Below are 19811 nucleotides of genomic sequence, written 5' to 3'. Positions count from 1 at the left end.
CCCACCTGTCCCAGGCTCCCACCTGGACAATCCCAACTCACCCACAGCACTTAGGGTCAGCTGGGTCTCTTTCCCTGAGTCCCTGGGGTATGTTCTGGAACAAGCCTGGCCTCTGCTAGGTCCCAGACCCGCAGGGGATATGCGTCCTGGCTACCGAGCAGCTTTCCCCTTGGATGCTGATTCTGGCCTTGGGAGGAGGGGCAGCTGGAGGGGGGAGGTCAAGAGACCCTCCAGACCTTGGGGGATGGTGCCGAAACCTAGCAGTCAGAGCTGGGCCTGCAGCCCACACAACGCCTCGGCTCAGACTCCGGAAGGAAAACACAGGAGGGGTGTTCCCAAAGTGGGGGTCAGGGTGGCCAAGGGAAGTCGAGGAGGAAGTCGTGAATATTCACATCGGCTGATGCCGGCCGAGAAGGGAGCCCGGGGCAGTCCACGATGGCTCAAAGTTTAGCACCCCGAGGGAGGCCTCAGGGGACACTCCCGGACTCGCGGGATTCCCCCAAAATGGTTCCAAGACGCGCCCGCCACGGCTGGCCAGCCGCGAGGACTCCATCCCCCACCCCCGCCCCCACGAGGCGGAAACTTAAAAGCTCAGAACCAGGCAACTGTCAGCTGGGAGTGGGGGGGGAGGGGGCCCCAAGCCGGAGCGGGGACCCCAAGCCGGAGCGGGGACCCGGCGCGAACAGCGGGCGCAGAAGCCCGGAGGGTCCCGGGGAGGGGACAGCCGAGAGTCCGGGGCGGCGCACCCGGGCAGGGGTTGGGGGGGGCCCGTGCAGGCCCTCGCGGTGCACCCCCTCCCCCCGCCGCGGCCGCCCCTGGCCCGGGCCGAGGAGCCCCCGCGCGCGCGGGGCTCCCCATTGTCTCGCGGCGCGCACACACGCACCCCACGGCGGCACACCGGCCCGCGCCAGCCCCGCCGAAGCGGCCCGGGCCCCGTGTCTGCGCCGGGGCGGAGCCCTCCGCCCCCCCCCACCCCGCCCTCCCGAGCGCCCCCATTCCGACCCGACCCCGCGAGCCGCGGCCCGGGAGACGCTGCACTCACCTGAGTTTCTCCATGTCTGCGGCAGAGGCCTGCGAGAAACCAAACGAGAGGGTCAGCAGGCAGGAGGCGTGCGCTCCGTGGCCGCGCCGGGCGGAGCCGGGCACAGCGGGCACGGGCGGGTGCGGCGGCGGGGCGCCCCGCGCGGCTCGGTCGGCGGCAAGCCCGGCCCGCGCGCCCCCAACCCCTGCCCTCTCCGCCCCCGACCCGGGCCGCGGTCCCCGGGACTCAGGGGGTGCGCCGGGCCGCGGCCGAGTAACAGGTGAGCCCGCTGGGGCCGCCGCGCTCCCCGGCACCGAGTTACGCCCCCCCCGGGGGGAAGAGGGGACCGGCCTGGGGACTCGGGATGGCACGGCCCGCGGCGATCCCGGTCTCGCCCGAAGAAGGGGGACCCGGGCCGGCCCCGTTAACTCTCCCGCGGCCGCGGCCCCCGCTGCTCCCCGCACACCGCCCGCCCCCCCCCGGCCCGCCCGTTAACCCTTCCAACCCCGCGCTCCCTCCTGGAGGAAGCCGAGCCCGGAATCGCAGAATCTCCTAGTCGGAGAATGTTCGAATCCGGGAATTGGGAACCATACGGGATTGCAGAACCCGACACTCAACACGATCCGAGGGTGATGGCACTTGGGACCTCAGACTGCTCAGTCAGAGACCCCGCTGCCCTCAGATTCTGGGGTTCTGGGCCTGGCTCGCCCCTCCCGGGCCCGAGGGATTAACCCTTGCGCGCCCGGCTCGCCGGCGGGGCTCCCTGCCGGGCTTGCGCAGACCCGCCCGCGCGCGGCTAGGAGACCCTCCCTGCCCAGCCCGGCACAGCCGGGCAGCCCCTCCGCGCGCCGGGCGGGGAGACCCACCCGCTGCCGTTAACCCTGCGGGCGCCGGCGACCGATGGGGACCGCGAGCGGCCCGGGCGGGATCGCACTTCCTGCGCGGAGCGGGGGGCGCGGGGCGGGCTCTCCATCGCCCGGGAAAGGCCGCTCCCGGGAGCTTTCCCCCCGTCTTTCCGTGCCACGACTGGCACTAAAGGGGGACGGGGGTCTGAGCCCAGGGACCACGCGACACACCTGGGAAGACTGATGACTGCCCATCCCGGCCCCTCGCTCCGGGCGCCGCCGCCGCGTCCGCCGGGAGCGCGCTCCGCTCCGGTCCGGGCCCCACGCCGCCTCCCCCACCGCCCCGCCGGGCGAGGGCGCAGCCCGGCCAACAGCGCCGAGCTAGGAGGCCCGGCCCGGGGTCCTCCGCCGGGCTCGGCCGCCAACTCCCCGGGTGCTCGGGCAGGCCCTCCCGGGACTCCGCTGGCCTGTACCCTCACCTGCGAGCCGGGGTTGGGGGCAGGGGGAGGCGGACGAAGCGCTCTGCTGCCCTTCAGCACCAGCGGGCAGTGGAGGGGCTGGGTGGGGGGGAAGGAATTTTAGAAAAAAGGATCCGCCGGGGGCCCGGATTGGTCGCCAGACTCGACACTGACTCTAAAAGTTGTCGGAGACCACAAGCCCAGACCCCCCTCTAAAAACCCTTCTCCACTAAAGACAGAGAATTGGGCGCCGAGCCAATGCCTCCCCCGAAAGCCCCCGTATCCATCCCAGGCCCACCTTTCCCAGGTCCCCATCACCGGGCTCCGCACATTAGATCCCAGCATACAGCAGGCGCTCAATAAACACGGACAAGGCATGCCTAGATCCTACACCACTGTGGCGTGTCTTTTCCTGCCTCTCCTCTCTGGCTGTGAGTTCCAGGCAGGAGCTCTGTCCCTTCACCGGGGCACCCCCAGCACCCAGCAGGCCTGGCCTCCACAGGGCCCGCGCTGGGTGGGAGGAGCCGTGCTTTCTCAGGGTCAGCCCCAGCCAGGTTCATACCCAACCCCAAAAGCCCAAGAGTTCCTCCATCCCCCGGCGCTTTCGTGCACATGCATTAGCTCTGGGCTAAGTTCTTGCGGTGGGAGCGGACAGCCAATGAGGTGAGCCCTGCCCTCTGGGGGCTAATGGTTGAGAAAGGAAACCCCCACTCTGTCCTGGGAGTTTCCCCTCCGCAGAGGGTCAAGGATAAATACTGGCACTACCGCCCCGACCCCTGGCCCCCAAAATGGTGGCTCCTCTGGACCGCTCAGCAGAGAAGCCATCATTCCCATTTCACCGATAAGGAAAGCAAAGGCCAAAGCCCAGCCCAGCCCAGCAGGGCCTGGAACCCAGCCCTCAGAGAGAGGCCTTTCCCCAGCAAAGGCTAGGGGCATCCCTCGTATGTCTTTGGTTGTCTCAATCACTCACAGTGAATGACCTACCAGGGAGTTTGTCTAAAATTAATAAGAATGTATTAAAATTTAATTTAAAAAATCTAGCATTAATTATTTATAGTGAATGTTTCAGCTTCTCTAAAAGGTCTGTCTGGGAGTTTCATCCCCAAGAAGAAATCTCTGGGGAGGCTGCTGAGTTGTCCTGGTGGTGGGGGAGGGAGCAGGCCAGGAAGGCTTGTGGGGAAAGAGAGGGGGTCTAGCCCTGGCACCCTGGAGCCCCTCCCTTCATGCTGCTACTCCAGACCCTGAAGCCTGGCTCTGACCCCTCCACGAAGACTCAGATTCTCCCCAGACCCAGTGCCTGTGACCTCATCCTTAAGGATCGCCTCCTTCAGGCAGCCCTCCATGGAGACCCAGTGGATTTGTTTGGTTTAGGTCTCCATACCAGATGCGTACCCCTCCGGGGCAGGACATTTCCGGGCCCTGGCCCAGGGCTAGCCTAGCGCCTCACCCAGGGTTTGGGAGCCTGGACGCAGCTCTGGATGCCCATGTGATAAGCAGTCACAGCTGTACATGGCTGGGGAGCAGTGAGGCCAGCCTTGTGTGGAGGTGCAATGCCTTTGGCAATGGTCTTAGTGTTGGGGCCAGACCTCCAGGTTCAAGTTGACTCTGCAATTCAGAAGCACAAGATTTGGGAATATTCCTGAAATGCCCCTTTTACAGATGAGAAAAACAAGACCAGAGCCTGAAATGGGCTTATTCCAAGTCACCTGAAGTAAGCCAGGGCCTGCCTGTTGGGCTGGGTAGAGGGGAATGGGGGCACTGCCCAGGTCTTCGGCCAGAGGGGGGCCTCCAATATTGGAGGACGACTATGAACGTGAGGGACCTGTGGGATGTCCAGGGTCCTCAGTGTGAAATGATGGGGCAGGACATACCCTCTGGCCCCTCTAGGGACCTACAGGCAAGTGGGATCCCAGCACTCTTCTCCAGGGACTCCCATACCCATGGCCCCACACCTCCTCCTGCGGCACACTATGACCTTATCCCCTCCTGATGGTCCAGCCCAGTAGCTGTCTTATTTCCCCAAAACCTCCCATGAGCCCTGCTGGTTGGCTCCTTGCCTCAGCCCACCTGCTCTCTGTCCTTGCCCCAGAATGCCATCCTCCTAGTGGCACCTGGGCACGTGAGTGGCACACAGGAGGCGCTCCCAAGAGGCAATGGAGGGAGGCCAATCTACCTAACCCTCTGACCTCACCTCCAACCTGCCCCTTACTTGGCACACAGTGGCCACACGACTCCTTGCTGGTCCCAAGCTCACCCAGCTGCCTCCTGCCTCAGGGCTTTTGCACGTCTTCCCTGCATCTCTCAATGCTCTGCCCCAGATCTCGAGTGGCTAGTGCCTTCTGTCTCTGACGACTCATCTGGAGTAGCTCCTTGCCCACCAAAAGACTTCTCATCTCACCAGTCTCCTCCTTGGTCATTTGCCTCCCACTCTGCCTCTGCTCTATAAACGATACTTCTATCCCCAGCGCCTGGCACAGAGGCCTCCAGTGGCAAGCGGTGACACCAGAACCACAGCAGTTGCCCTTTTCCCCTCCCCCCTCCCCCAGACGCACCTGCTCCGCGCCCTGAGCACCTTCCTGGCCTCTTGGCTCCTACCATTCACTCGCCACCCTGTGACCCTCCCCAAGCTAGGTGGCGCCTGAGCCCAAGGGCATATCTGCACAGAGTCCTGCCTGGGGAGCCCCTCTGAGGCTGTGGGTCCTCCCGCTCCACACCCCCCCCCACCACTGCCAGCCGGTGTGTCCCTCTTCCACTGGACCATCTGGCTGGGTTGCATTGCTGCCCATTCCACTCCAGATCCTTCTGTTTCCAAACTACAGAGAGAAGGAATGGGAGTCTCCGTCTGGGGACGGGCCTGCTTGGTGCTGAGAGCCAGGTCTGGGACACAGGGAGCCTGGGTTCTGGTCCCAGCTTGGCCTCTGTCTCGCCATGTGACCCTGGGCCAGTCCCTGTCCTCCCTTGGGGCTGGGGGCTGGCCTCTCAGACTCTGACCCTAGTGCTCCACTGCTGAGGTCTCCATAAATCCACTCAGGTCTCTGGCTTCCTCCGTTTCCCCCTCATCTTGCTCCCCGACTTCCAACTCCAGGGGAGGAAACAAGCTGAACAATGTGGAGGGGGTGTGGGGGGTTCGAATCCCAGGTGTGGCTATCACAGAGGTCACCCACCTCCCACTGATGAAGATTCCTATGCAGCTGTGTGACCTCTGGCAAGTCTCTCAACCTCTCTGAGCTCAATCCCACATCTAGGGAGCATGGAAAAGTTTCAAAGGACATTGCAAGTGACAAGGTAGCCATGTGTAAGGGACTATCTTGGGGATAGGGCTCCTCTGGAGAAGCAGCCTTTTAAATTTAATTATCTGGGGTGGACAGCCTTCTAAGATGCCTTCTTGCCCTCATTCAACAAACACGGACCATGTGCCCTGTTCTAGGGGACTCAGCAGAGAACGAGCCAGAGGAAGCTCCTTGCCCCAATGGTTTGGATATTCTCACTAGAATGTGGATTACATGGGAGGTCAGCACAGGGCCCCTGCTGCCCCAGTCTGATGGGGAGGAGGGAAGCCTGGGGCTGGAGGAGGGTCAAGATGAAGGAGAGGTCAAGATGAAGGAGAGAGCCATGACAGGGAGCTCAGGGGAGCAGCAGGCTCTGGGCGTGGGGGGCCTGGTGAGTCTGGGACCATCTGGTCACCTGTGGGGAGCAAAGGTGTGTGTCACAGGCTACGGTCAGGACTTGGGCTTTTGTCCTGAGTGGGTCGGGAGCCTCGCAAGGCCAAACAGAGGACTGTCCCTGGCGTCGCTGTGTGTGGGACGCACTGAAGGGTAAGTGTGGGGCCCCAGAGGTCCAGTCAGCACCAAGCCAGGCCTGCAGGGCGAGGGTGCAGGTGGGAGAGGTGCTCCCGGCTGGAAGGGAAGAAGATCGGGGCTCAGGTCTAGAGGTGACAGACGTCCCAGTGGGGACATGGCCAAGGGGGCAGGGGCACAGGTCCAGGAGATGTGAATCTGGGAGTGGCTGGTGTAGACACAGCACTAAAAGTCACAGGACTGGAGGAGATGCCAAGGGAGTGAGTGTGGGGTGTAGAGATGCTGCTTCAAGGTCAGGGTGCAGGGAGGGGCGGAGCCTGAGAAGGACACTGAGAAGCAGCAGAGGAAAGGAGGAGGAGAGCGGGGTTTTCCAGGAGAGGAGGGGAGACCAGCGTTCACAGACTGTGTCCTGGGTAAGAAGCTGGCTTCGTGTTCCTCAGCGTTCCCCGCAGGGCTGGCCTGTGCTGGCCACATAGCAGGTCACCTGCCCATACCCTCGTCCCAGGACCAAGGTGAGCTGTGTGTTTTCCTGTCCCTACTCGATGGAAGGGAGAGGTGAGTGCTTGTCGCAGGTACCCCCGGTAAGTTGGGGAGCTGAACTGGGGTCCTGGCTTGGCACTGGTGCCTCCAGATGGGGCTGGAGGGTCCTTCTTCCTGGGATTCCAGAGGCCCTGGCCGCTGGCTGAGCTGAGCTGAGCTGCACCCTGTCTCACTCCCCACCCTGCCTGCCTCTCCCTGGGCTCCATGGTAGCCTCAGGCAGGGCCTCGGGCTCCCATCGCGGCCGAGCGGCTGCAAGCTGGCCTCCGGAGCTAAATCTGGCTTGCAGGCATGTTGTATTTGGCCTGCAAGAGGTTTTAAAAATTTTTTTAAAAACATTTGAGCCAACATTTAAAAATTGGGAGAGTTTACATTTTAAATTCCATATTTTTGGCTTCTACTGAAAATTTGCAAGATCTGGCAACTCCGGCCCACATTCCCACGTGGCAACAGTTGGGGAGCTGGGAAGCAGCTGCCCCCCGCCAGAGGCACCTCGGGGGGCTCCCACTAGAGAGAGGCACGGTCCACTTACCCGCCAGCTTAGCTAGACGGGGCGGGGTGGGGGGAACTGAGCCCTGGAGGGTGGAGGGACTTGTCGGGGTCACTCAGTGGGAAAGGCCCTGGGACAGGATCTGGGAACCTCCAGGTCTGGCATCAGGGGTCTTGTCACCCACTTTACCTGGGGAGAGCCCCCAGCCTGCCTCTCCTTCCATGACCCTGGCTCTGGCCCTCCTGCTCTCTTCTTCTGACCTCAGGAATTGGCTGGCTTCGGTCATTCATGCTGTCACTCAGGCCTGGGGACCATGAGAGCTGGAGGTCTCAGAGGCCTGCCTTTTTTGTGGCTTCATGTTTGCGAGACAATGAAGGGGAGAACCAGGATCACCCATAGCCACTCAGCCAAATGGGACAGAGTCCGGCCTAAAATTCAGATCCCTCCCCTGGTGTGTAGCTGCCCACCTCCCTCCACTTCAGGTGTGAATGGTGAAACTCCAGGTATTATCCTCAAAAGAGGGCTTTCAGGTTAAGGACTGGAGGCCAGGGGTCTGCCCCGCCCCCCAGCCTGGGAATAGTTCTGGGGACACAGGCCTTTCCAGGCCAGGAGGGCAGGAGACACACAGCAAAGTGACCACCAGCATGACCTTCACTACTATCACCATGACAGAGACTGAACTCCTACTGTGTGCCAGGCACTTTCACCTATGACCTCTGACCCTCCTGCCCCCACACACCCTGGAGGACGGAGGGCTCTGCTGTTCTCTGAGCTGCTCCTGGTCTGTGAAACAGGTCTGCTCCTGGTAGCTCTCTGACCCTCCCATCTGAGCATCTGATGTGCGGCTGGGACAGAGGGGACTCAGAGCGGGGGTTCCCCATGCTGTACGGAATCCTCCAGAGGCCTGGGTGTCATGGGGCTCCCCCCGGGCCCAGTGTCCCCAGAGTGAGGGCTGCCCTATATGCAGGGCTGAGTGGCAGAGAGGCAGGGGTTCCCCATTGCCAGGCCACCCGTTGGGTGCGTTTCCTGTGACAAGGCAAAAGAAGGTTCATGACCACTCCTGCCTGTTCTTCCTGGCCAGGGAAACCGAAGCCCAGAGGGGGGTGGTGACCTGTCCTGATGACCAGCAGGCAGGGGATCCTTGAGCCGAGTATGGCTCAAGCTGAGAGCACGGGCTGGGCTCAGGGCAGTGGGCCCAGCAGCTATCAGGGAAGGCTGCCTACTGGTCATGCTGCTCCCCGCTCGCCCTGGAGAACGAGGCAGGGGCCTGGGGGCCAGGGAGGGGGCAGCGGCAGGAGACTCTGAGGAGCAGAGGGGCAGAGGGAGGGGTTGAGACTGCCTGGGTCCGGCCCTGGCTGCTCTGCCGTGACCTGAGTCTCGGTTTCCTCCTCTGGACATTGGGAGCATAATGATGGCACCAACCTCCTGGGGGTGCACTGTGCCTAGGATCAAGCGTTAGAACAACACCCAGAATTTTGTTTTTAAAAGAAGCTGTCCTGGTAGGGAAGCCATCCTCAAGGGTCCTGGTCGTGAGCTCCGCCAACCTGGTCCTGTGGCCCCACCTAGGTCCTGCGCCCAGAGAAGTCTGGAAGGGGCTCTGTCCTCGCCTGGCCCCAGGGGACACAGATTGTTGGGGAGACTGAGGTCAGTACCAGGGTGGGTGTGCACGCACATGGGGCTCTGCTCTGCACAATGAGATCTCCGGGACAGCTAAGTGGGGTCCACATCTTTCTGCCCATTGGGGAGGCCGGGGCGTCTGGGTGTGCAGGGTGGGTGGGGCACAGGTGCTGAGAAAGACACCTGCTTTGAGATTTGAAGACCTCGGTCCCAGCCCAGAACCCCGCCATGTGACCTGGGGCACGCAGCAGCCCCTTAGAGCCTCAGTTTCCAATTCTATAAAATGGGGGAATTAGTGAAGGACATGGATCTATCGGCCCGATAGGATGGGGACATACCACCTCACATGGAGGGGTCTGAAGTTCAAAAATTCAAAGCAACAATCATATGAAATCCTGTGATAAAATACAGAGGCAAAAATTCATGTGCACTGGGGTCACAACGATCCACCTGCCCCAAGCCAGAAATGTCACTGTAGAGATTCATTCTTTTGATTCTTAAGGTCTTGCCCATCACAGATAGGATAAAGGGGGTGTGATGAGGGACCTCGGAGGTGGTCAGCCAGGACTGATGGAGAAAGGACACAGGGAAGAAGGAGAGAGGGGACCCCAGCAGCCTCTGCCAAGCTGCCCAAAGGAGGATGGGCTGAGGCCGAGACTCACCCGGTTTGGAGGCTTCCAGGGGGAGGCCGCTGGGCCTCCATGTTTGTCGAGGGCTATTCGAGAACCACTAGTCTCCACGGCTTGGCCTGGCCCAGCTCTGCCAGCAACCTCAGCTGGGGACAGCGGAGGGCTCAAGGCCAGGGTCTTCTCTGGGGCTGCAGTTCCTGTGAGGGGCTCCTGGGTGGGGCCTGGGTCTTGCTTCCCCGCAGAGGGCTCCGGGCTGCGGCCTCTGGGCCCCCGGAAGGCCTCTAGGGTCCCAGGATCCAGCACTCGCACAGTGACCTCATCTAGGAACCTGGAGAAGGGCAGCCTGGCCTCTCTTCGGCGGCGTAGCCGGGCAAGGGGGCCTCTGGCAGTCCTGCTGCCCGTGCTCAGGGGCTCCGGGGTGGACCGCAGGCCGGCTGATGCCTGTGTCTCCTCCTGGCCTGGTCCCGCCACCCAGCTAGGGCAACGTGTCTGGCCCTCCGGGTTCCGGCCTAGAGCGGGACTTGGTGCGCGGCTTTGAAGGTCCTCTCTGCACGCTTCCTTCCTTGGGGCTGCGGCCCGGGGCTCCAAGAAGGAGCTGTGGCCCTCTTGCCTGGGGCTGCCAGGGTCAGGGCCCCCGGCCTTAGAGTCTGCCCCGGAGAGCATCCTCCTTAGTCAGTCCAAGGTAAAGCCACTCCAAGTACCTCATTGACCCCCACTTCTCTCCTCCCACGGGACTGGGATCCCCTGGCCTCTTGCGAGGGCGTGGTCAGGGCCACCTGCCCCTCATTGGCCAGAGCGACCAGCTGAATCCCTGCCTGCCCACTGATCCAGAGAGCACGTGGCAGGGGGGCTCCCACCCCCTGCATTGATTCTCACTAAGTGAGAGCTGGGCTTCAGGGCTTAGAAAGTGCTACAGAGAAGGTCATGTCCTGAGCTCTATGTCTGCTGAAGTGGCAGGGTGGGGGGTGGGGCGGGGGACAGCCTGCACTGAATGAGCACCTGCTGCGTACGGGAAGGGGCTGGCCTGGGCCTCACACACGCCACTCACATCTCCTCTGCCAGTTATGGTGTTGGATGCATGGAGATGGAGAGGTGGGCAGCACAGAGACAGCTGTGACAACTGCCAGGACAGGGTGAGCACAGGGCCTGAGTAAGGGGAAATTAGAACATCATTGATCTGGCCAAATGGGAGGGTATGGTGGAGACTGCCGGTTGCCCACTGTTTTCCTATCTGTCCTTAGTAAAGAACTCATTTTATTCTGGAAGGAAAGATACTCAGCTAAAAGACTGCATTTCTCAGGCTCCTTTGCACCCAAGGGTTGCCAGGGATATATAAACAGAAGTTATTGGGTGTGACTTCAGGCAGAGCTCCTTAAAAGGGATTAGACAGCTTGCATGGGCTTCTTTTGCTCCCACGCCCCACCCTCCTGCTTCTTAACTGGAACATGGAAGTGATGGTTGGAGCTATTGCAGCTACATTGCACCATGAGGCAAACTTGTGGCAGAAGCTATTTACAAAGGTCGGAAGAGCAGAAAGATAAAAGGAACCTGGGCTCCTGATGGCTACTGAGTCATCACACCAGCCCTGGACCACCTGCCTTTGGTGCTTTAACTTGAGAGAAATAACCTCTTGTCTAATGTGAGCTGTAGTTACTTACTTCCAGGTTCCATTACTAACAGGTGTGTGCCATTCCTCAACAATACACAGGGAATAAGGCAAGGAATAGTGTTTGGTAATGCAATGAGGGAAGAGCCTTTGGCACATAGGTCCCAGAGTGTAATTAAATAGGGAGTAGAATGGAGAAGATTAACCTAGAGAAAAGGCCAGAGCCAGGCCTGGGGACTTTCTCCTTTGTGTGGAGGGAGATATGCCTGCCTCCGGCATCTCAGGAAGATACGAGCCAGGACTCCTTCCTGGGATGCACCTGCATGAGTCAAAGGAAGTCTCACTGCAGGGTGGCAGCCCCAGGCCCTTGGCTGGCCAGCTGCTGGCCATCACTACCACCTGGGCTTCTGGTGATGCTCAGAGCTTGGCCTTGACTCTCCTTGGCAGTGCCTACTCATGGCTGTGACCCTGGGGGCCCTGCCCACTTGGTGGTGCCTAGATGCCTCATATCAAGTACTAGGGACCCCTTCTTTTCTGGACTCAATTGGACACCTCTCTGAATGCCCCCAGAGCATCTGTGGCTGAATGTCTGAAAAGCTCCATAAGCTCAGCTCCACAGGAGGAGCCTGGACTACTCCTTCTCTCTTCCCCTCCTCCCCCTTCCAACCAGCAGGCCCTGGCAATTCAGCTCCTCTCAGACCTGACCACTTCCCTCCATCCCCAACATCACCTTGCTCATCCCAGGTGCCACCATGTCTCACTGTACACCTGCAATCACCTGTCCCCCAGGCCCCTGACCCTCTGCTGGTCCAGCTTGGTCCATCCCACAAACATACCAGTGTGAATTTTAAAATTCACAGACCAAATAACTAGACAATGTCACATGATCATAATACCCTGCAAATCCCTGCCAGCCAATGTCTTCTTTAGAAGCACCTAAGGGCCCCCTGGAACATTCATCAAGTTCCTGACTGTGCTAAGCTTTATCTGGTCTCAGGGCTTTTGCATGTGCTGTTCCCTCCACCAGAATCACTCTCCCTCCCTGTCTCTTTCCCTCTGTCTCCTCACCTAATTCACATTTAACTTCAGGGCCCGAGTCATCAGCCTGTCCCCTTGCAGCCCCCAGATCAGATCAAGTCCCCTTGCAAGAGCCTCTTGTCACCCCTGCACTTCTCATAGTGCAGCCCCCAACTGCAAAGTGTACATTTGCAATCATTTGTTTATTCTCTCTGTCCCCAGGAATTGAAGCTCTGTTCCATCCTCACTCTCTACATAGGCGTAGGCAGATAGTAAGTGCTCAATAAGTAGTTCTGGAGTGGCCCTTTTCTGGGCTGAGAACTGGGGAGGAGAACATTGAAGAGCATGGATCACAGGCTCTTAGAAAACCAAGCATCCCCCTAGCCTTGCAATCCCCTGATAGCCACTCCCTGACACTGGAATAGCCCCCTTGGCAGTGGCTGTCCAGCCCCTGACCCATCACCATCCCCATTACCACCATGGTCTCTATCACCACCCTATCACCATCTCCATCATCATCACCATCACCATCTCCATTATCATCACCGTCACATCTCCATCACCATCACCATCACCATCACCAACTCCATCTCAATCACTATCTCCATCCCTATCATCATTGCCATCTTGAACTCCATCACCACCACCACCACCATCATCTCCATCATGATCTCTATCACCAACTCTATTGCCATCACCATCTCCATCTCCATCACTATAACCATCTCATCTCCATCACTACCTTCATCTCCATCACATCTCCATCACCATCCATCCCCATCCCCATCCCCATCACCACCACCAACTCCATCTCCATCAACAACTCCATCCCCATCTCCATTACTACCACCATCTCCATCACGATCTCCTTCTCCATCACCATCTCCATCACGATCTTGATCACCATCAATATCCATCTTCAAAAAAAATCTATCTTCATCACCAACTCTGTCTCCATCACCAAGTCCATCTCCATCACCATCTCCATCATCACCACCATCTCCATCACCATCCATCACCATCTCCATCACCATCACCACCTCCATCACCATCTCCAACACTATCCCCATCTCCATCACTATCACCAATTCTATCCTCATTTTCATCACCATCCCCATCACCAACTCCATATCCATCAATCATTTCCATCACCATCTCCATCATGATCTCTATGTCCATCACCATCCCCATTCCCATCCCCATCTCCATCACCACCTTCATCACCATCACATCTCCATCACCATCCTTATCTCCACCAGCATCTCCATCACCATCTCCATCTCCATCACCAACTCAGTCTCCATCACCAACTCTGTCTCCATCACTAAGTCCATCTCCATCACTATCTTCATCACCATCAACATCACCATCACCACCACCATCTCCATTGCCATCACCATCTCCATCACCAACTCTGTCTTCATCTCCAAGTCCATCTCCATCATCATCTCTGTCAGCAGCCCCATCTCCAACTCTATCATTGTCTCCATCACTGTCAACATCTCCATCACCATCTCCATCACCATCACCATCCCCATCACCAACTCCATATCCATCAACCATCACCATCACCATCTCCATCACTACCACCATCTCCACCAACTCCATCCCTATACCTGTTACCATCCCCATGTCCATCACCATCCATCTCCATCACCAACTCTGTCTCTATCACCACCACCTTCATCACCACCATCTCTATCACCATCACCACCACCACCTCCATCATGATCTCCATCATTTAAACCATCACCAACTCCATCACCATCACCACCTCTGTCAACATCACTGTCTCCATCTCCTCCACCATCACAATTCCATCTCTACCACTATCTCCATCTCCATCATCACACCATCACCATCTCCATCACCATCATCACTACCTCAATCACCATATCCATCTCCATCGTCACCACCATCACCAACCTCCATCACCACCATCACCACCTCCATCACCATGACCATCACCAACTCCATCACCATCACTATCTCCATCACCATCTCCATGTCCTTCACCCCATCATCTCCATCACCATTTCCAACTCCATTGCCATCTCCACCACCATCATCATCTCTATCACCATCACCATCACCATCACCATCATCATGTCCATCACCATCATCATCTTCATCACCATGGCCATCACCATAGCCAACTCCATCACCATCACCTCCATAACCATCTCCATCACCATCCCCATCTCCATCATGACCACCATTGTCATCATCTCCATCTCCATCACTATCTCCATCTTCATCAATATCATCTCCCTCACCACCACCATCTCCATTACCACTACCATCTCCATCACCATCTTCTCAACATCAACATCAACATCAACATCTCCATTACCATCACCATCAACACCATCTTCATTACTATCTCCATCTCCATCAGCACCACCATCTCCATCACCATCTCCTCAACATCAACATCAACATCAACACCAACATCAACATCTCCATCTCTATCACCATCACCATCACCATCACCAAGTCCATCACCACCACTGCAGCAGGAGGCGGCAGACTCAAGGTCAAATCCTTCTCCAACACTCCCAGTAGGACAAGTCATGGACCATGGACAAGTCATGTCCCTTCTTTGCCACATGCAGATGGATGCCCCATTCAGGGACAGTGGTGGGAAGTGATGTGAGAACACAGGTGCTGGGCATCTTTATCACAGAGCCTGGCATCTCATAGGACCTCAGGATGCATAAAACACAGGGCTCTAATGTGGCCCATTCCCTGTGTATGTGTGGTCACAAGAGTGTTCTAGGGACTCTGGCCAGCTGGTCTTCCGAGCTTCTCCTAGAGTTGCTGGCTGCATCAGACAAGTTCCGTTGTCATAACAACCCACTGGCTCTCTGCCGCCTGGGCCCGAAGCCTGGGAGGATGCTGCCGGCTGCCGAAGCTTGCATCCTGGGCCTGCTCACCTCTCAGCAGCCTGGACTGTCTCTCCTGAAAGGGCTCCACAGCTCCTAGCATGGCAGCCCCTGCCTCTTGACTCATCTGTTGCTGTCCCACTTCCTGACTCTCTACTGTGTGTCAAGCTCCGTGTTTAGCTTGCACATGCATCATGGCCCAAATCTGCACCCAGCCTGCAAGTTGGGAAAGCTATGAACTCAGTTTCGTGCTAAAAGAAGCAGAGTCTCAGGGAGGCAAAGTGACTCGTCCAAGGTTCCATGGCTCTGACATTGCAGACCCAGGAGGGGAACCCATAGGTCAAGTCCTCACCCTGTCTCCTCTCTAGCACTCCTGCATCCCTCCACCACTGCCTGGCCCCTCCTTGAGCTCATGGGCGTGAAGCTGGCCTCTGAACTTGGAGAGAGGAGGGACACAGCCTCCTGTTGCCTCTTGGGCTGGAGCAGGAAGACCTGGTTAGAGGGTATGGGGGGGGACCCTGTAGGATGGGCCGGGTGGCTGGGTTCCAGACACCACCTCACTTATTCTCACAGTAAACCTCTGAGCTAGGATTTGTTACCCCATTTCACAGAGAAGGACTTCGGCTCTGAAGGGTCACTGGTCAACAGCCACGGCTTGCCAGAGGCCAAGGCCTGCAATAAACACTGGCAGGAGCACAGTCCCCTTCCTGAGGCCTCCCTTCTGCCCCAGAAGTTTCTATTACCATCACCCCCATGGATGAGGGCATGGAGGGCCTGCAAATTTTTACACTTGCACTTTTAACCACTCTGTCTTGTTGCTTCTCGATCTTTCTCCACTGGCCCAAGAATCCTAGAGGGCAGGGGCTCTAGGTGGCTCAGTTGGTTAAGTGCCCAACTCTTGGTTTCAGCTCAGGTCCTGATGTCATGAGTCGTGGGACGGAGCCCCATGTGGGGTCCTGCGCTCTCAGAAGGAGTCTGCTTGGGTTGTTTCCTTCTTCCCTTCCCTCCACTTATTCTTTCTCTCTTTCGAATAAATAAATACATCTTTAAAAAACAAAACAAAACAAAACAAAAACGAATCCTAGAGGGCAGCCCCAGGCCTTAGGTCTCTTGAGTCCCCAGCGTCCATGGGCATGCTCTGTGGCAACGGTATTCATATTCTAGATTCTTCCCCAGCCTTTCTTCCTCAGAAGAGGTGAGCACTTGAGCTGTCCAAACCTTCTAGGATGCAGGACTCCCTGCTGGTCACCTGTCTTTTCAAGAACAGCCCCTTCCTTCTCTCCAGCCCCGCAGCCTCCCCACCAGGCTATCACGGAACGGGAGCCCTGGGGGTCATGTGAATAAGGCAGCAGCATCCAGGGAATCAAGACGCTTCACCCATCCAACCAACCAGCCTTCAAGCCATCCACCCCTATTGTCACTCATCTGTTAATATGTGCCCATTCGTGCATCTTTCCGTGCCCGTACCCGCTAGCTGCTGACCTGTACTCGCCCAGCTGCTAATTCTCTAATTCCTGTATCCATCCACCCACCCATTCATCCACGCATCCGTCTGCCCACCCACGGATGCATCCATCCATGGACATGTGTCCATTTGTGCATTGAGCCATCCCTCTATGCCCATATCCACGCACTCACCAACATCCCGCTCAGGTACCTACCCATCCCTTTTCCTGCACCCATCCACACATGCCTACAGCCACCGTCTTACTGACTCCCGAGCACCCCTCCATCTGTGCCAGCCTCCAAGCGTTGACTAATCCATTTAGCATCCATCTATCCTGGCATGGACGCCTGTGTCCATCCATCCCTTTATCCATCTATCCGTCTGTGGACCTCTGCCCATCCATTTCAGATCCTTCCATCCATTTACCCATCTGTCTTGCCATATGCATCAGAAATTCACCCTCCTGTCAGTCCACCTATGCATCCATCCACCGATGCCTTGTTCTAGTCGTCCAGTCGTGCATCCTTATCCGTTCTTCCGTCCTCTCACCCTCCCAGCCCTATCTACCCTGCCACCTACATCCATCAGTCTCCGCTCCCACCCATCTACCCTTCTACTTTCTATTCATGCATCCACCAGTCTGTCCTGCTGTACACTTCCCATCACTGTCCATCTGCACACTCTCCCCTTTGGTCCATTGCATATTCCCGAGCGGAGTCGGGTGCGTGGGGAGAGTATGCTAGGTGAATACAGAATTCATTCCTTTACTCACTCATTCATTCATTCCTATAATATTGAACCAAGAGAGACAGCTCTGGTCAGCTCCTCCCATCAGCTACCATCTGGAGCCTGCTCTGGGACAAAGGTCACACGGACTGACCATGATGGGTGTTGCATCAGCCACTGAGGCCCAGAGAGGGCCGGGGCCTCCGTGAAGGTCACACAGTGAATCAGTGGCAGAGAAGGAAACGGCACTCAAGACTCCAGATTCCTATCCAGGCCTTTCTACCAGGCTGGTCACCAGCCTCGAGGAGGAGGGGAGGACCAGGAAGGGACATTAGGGACAGTTCTAGACCCAAAACAGTGAACCTTGAGGTCACCCACCCCTGAATTTGTCCCTGGAAATCTTTATGTGCTTTGAAGGGAGAGGTCACCTCTCCCCACCACATGGCCATACCCTTGACATCCAACTCCAACAAGACTGAGCCTCTTCTGATCCCCATACTCTCCCCTCTTACCCCTGGGTCTTGACCCATGTTGCCCCCCGACATTCCCCTACCCTCACCTGTTCGGTTCTGACTCAGCCCTAGGACCTCCCCTCCTGGGATTTGAGAAACTATTTGTGGGCTGTCTCCAAAACAGGACATGGATTCCTGGGCTATTCTCATTTCATTCATTCATTCATTCATTCATTCTTCAACGTCAAGTGCCCACAGGAGCAGGGGCGCTCCTTCAGAGTGCTGTTGTGGGGATGAGGCATGAAGCTCATACTGGGCTTGGCACACAGTAGGTGTTCAATAAATGGCGACGATCGAGGGCCAGACTCTGTGCCTGAGTCCCTGCGAATGAAAGGGAGATGATCTAACAGACGGCTTGTGACTCACTTCCCACCCAGACCTGGAAACGTCTCCCATCCCACCTCAGCGCATGGAAAGTCCATTCCCTAAGACAGGCTCCTGGCAGTCCTCAGCCTCCTTGCTCATCATCCCAGGTGTGAACCGCTCCAGGTTCTGAGGCTCCGCAGAACACAGAGCTATAAATACGAGACAGTAGCCCAGGAGGTCCCTCCACGGAGCCACAGCCGCCCCTCGCCCAGCACCGATGTGCCGAGCAGCGGGAAGAAGCCGCGTCTGCCACTGTGCTTGCTTTTCTCTGTCGCCCTGATTACAGTTAGAGTCGGGAAAATTAAGGGTTTTCGGGGACGCTGCCAGGGCCCTTGCTGCTGCCTCCCCGCCCTGCACGTCACAGATGCCAGGCAGAGCCGCCTCCATCGGCCACTTGCCCCAGCCAGCCGTGCCACTCTGGGCCTGGCTGGGGAGCCCCCCACAGTTCTCCAGGGGCTTTCTCCCACTGTCCCCAAGGACCCTGGGAACAGAGGGGGTCTTTGCTGGGATTGGCGGGTAGTGGAACTGGGGCCCAGTGAAGGGAAGCCATCTGTCCGTGGTCCTTAGAGATGGGGGGCATGGGACCTCAAAAGGAGCCAGGCCCGGGGAGCCCCAAGGCCTTGACCCCTGCTGTGCACAGCGGGCGACCCCGGGCCCTGCCGGACCCATTTGCAGGCGCTCCTCCTTCGGCCACCCCCACTCACTCCTGGGTGCCTCCTCGCTCCCATTCCGCTCCTCAGGAGACTCCAGGAGGTCGCCCACGCTGTTCCTGCCCCAGAGGAACCCACTGGGGATGGGGTGGGGCACAGGCGAGGAAGGAAACACCTCTGAATCAGGCAGGAAGCGGAAGCGCTGGGGCAGAAATTCCCATCCAACGCGCCGCCGGGGTTCAGGGCTGGTGCGAGCGCCAGCTGAGCAGCCCTGGGCCTCAGTTTCCTCGCTTGTCACCGAGGGGAATGTCAGCCCCTGCCTTGCAGGTCCCTAACGAGACGGAGGGGTCTCTGGGCCGGGGGCGCGCCCACGCGCTGCAAACGCTCGGCGAACCTGCCCGGGGTCCAGCCTCCTTCCGGCCACTCGGCCTTTGGGGCGGCCTCGGCGAGCCGGGTCTGGCCCAGCCCCCTGACGCAGGGCAGGACGAGGCCTGCCGGCACCCGGCCACCTGTCCCCTGTCCTCGCCCTGGGCCCCCGCCCCACCCTCCCACCCGCCGCAGGGACGCGCGGGTCGGGGGGCGATCGCCCGCAAACCGGACCCCGGCGCTCGGGCCGGCGGGGGGCGGGGAGGGGCCGAGCCGCGCTAGGAGGCCGAGTCCCCGCCCCGCCCCGAAACTGCCCGGTGCCCGGGAGCGGCCGGCCGGCCCCCCCAACCCTCCCCACCCCGCCTCCTCCCCGGGCCAGCGAAACCTCCGCGGCGGGGCCCTGGCGCCCCGGCACCGGAGGGGGCGCCGCGGGCAGCGGAGAGGAGGCTGGACAGCCGCCTCCCCCCACCCGGGCCGGAGCGGGGGTGCCGTGCAGAGCCCGCCCCGGGCGTGGGAGGCGCCCGCCCCGCCCCCCGCCGGTGCCCGCGCCGCGCCCTCCCAGCTCGCAGGTACTCACCGCCCGGCGGAGCCGGCCGGGCCGGCGGCCGCCGGTCCACATGGCCCCGGGGCAATCGCGCCGCTCGCCGCCGCCGCCGCCGCCGCCGCCGCTCGGGTCCCGCCGCCCTCCCCACCGAGGCCGAGCGCGCCGGGAGCCGGCGCGGCCGGGGCTCCCCCACCCCCCGGCTTCCCGCAGGGAGCGCCCGCCCCCCGCCCCCAGCCCGGCTCCCCGCCAGCCCGGGCCCCGCGCAGCCGCGGCTGATTCAGCGGCTCCCCCCCGCCG

At 59.2% G+C, this 19811-nt stretch overlaps 1 protein-coding gene across 8 annotated transcripts in view; it reads right to left on the bottom strand.

The window, feature by feature from the left end:
• The window catches only part of BEGAIN (brain enriched guanylate kinase associated), a 46674-nt gene extending 27100 nt beyond the window's left edge, over nt 1-19574 (bottom strand). For 2 of the 8 annotated variants that reach the window (XM_032839557.1, XM_032839562.1), the window contains exons 1-2: nt 19548-19574; nt 1043-1071 (exon numbers count right to left, since the gene is read on the bottom strand). In XM_032839557.1, coding sequence (XP_032695448.1) covers nt 1043-1056 — 14 coding nt within the window. In that variant the 5' untranslated portion in view covers nt 1057-1071; nt 19548-19574. Of the gene's footprint in view, nt 1-1042; nt 1072-1614; nt 1819-1887; nt 1914-2097; nt 2137-2622; nt 2731-17635; nt 17730-19547 lie in introns of those variants that run through there. The other 6 variants (XM_032839556.1, XM_032839561.1, XM_032839560.1 and 3 more) reach the window with 5 other exon arrangements.
• Between the last annotated feature and the right edge of the window lie 237 nt (nt 19575-19811).

Source organism: Lontra canadensis, unplaced genomic scaffold (assembly GCF_010015895.1).
Source record: "Lontra canadensis isolate GAN:19392208 unplaced genomic scaffold, GSC_riverotter_1.0 scaffold108, whole genome shotgun sequence".
Classification (NCBI taxonomy): Eukaryota; Metazoa; Chordata; class Mammalia; order Carnivora; family Mustelidae; genus Lontra; species Lontra canadensis.
The sequence above is the reverse complement of the archived record's forward strand: the minus strand, read 5'-3'. Positions and strand labels throughout refer to the sequence as shown.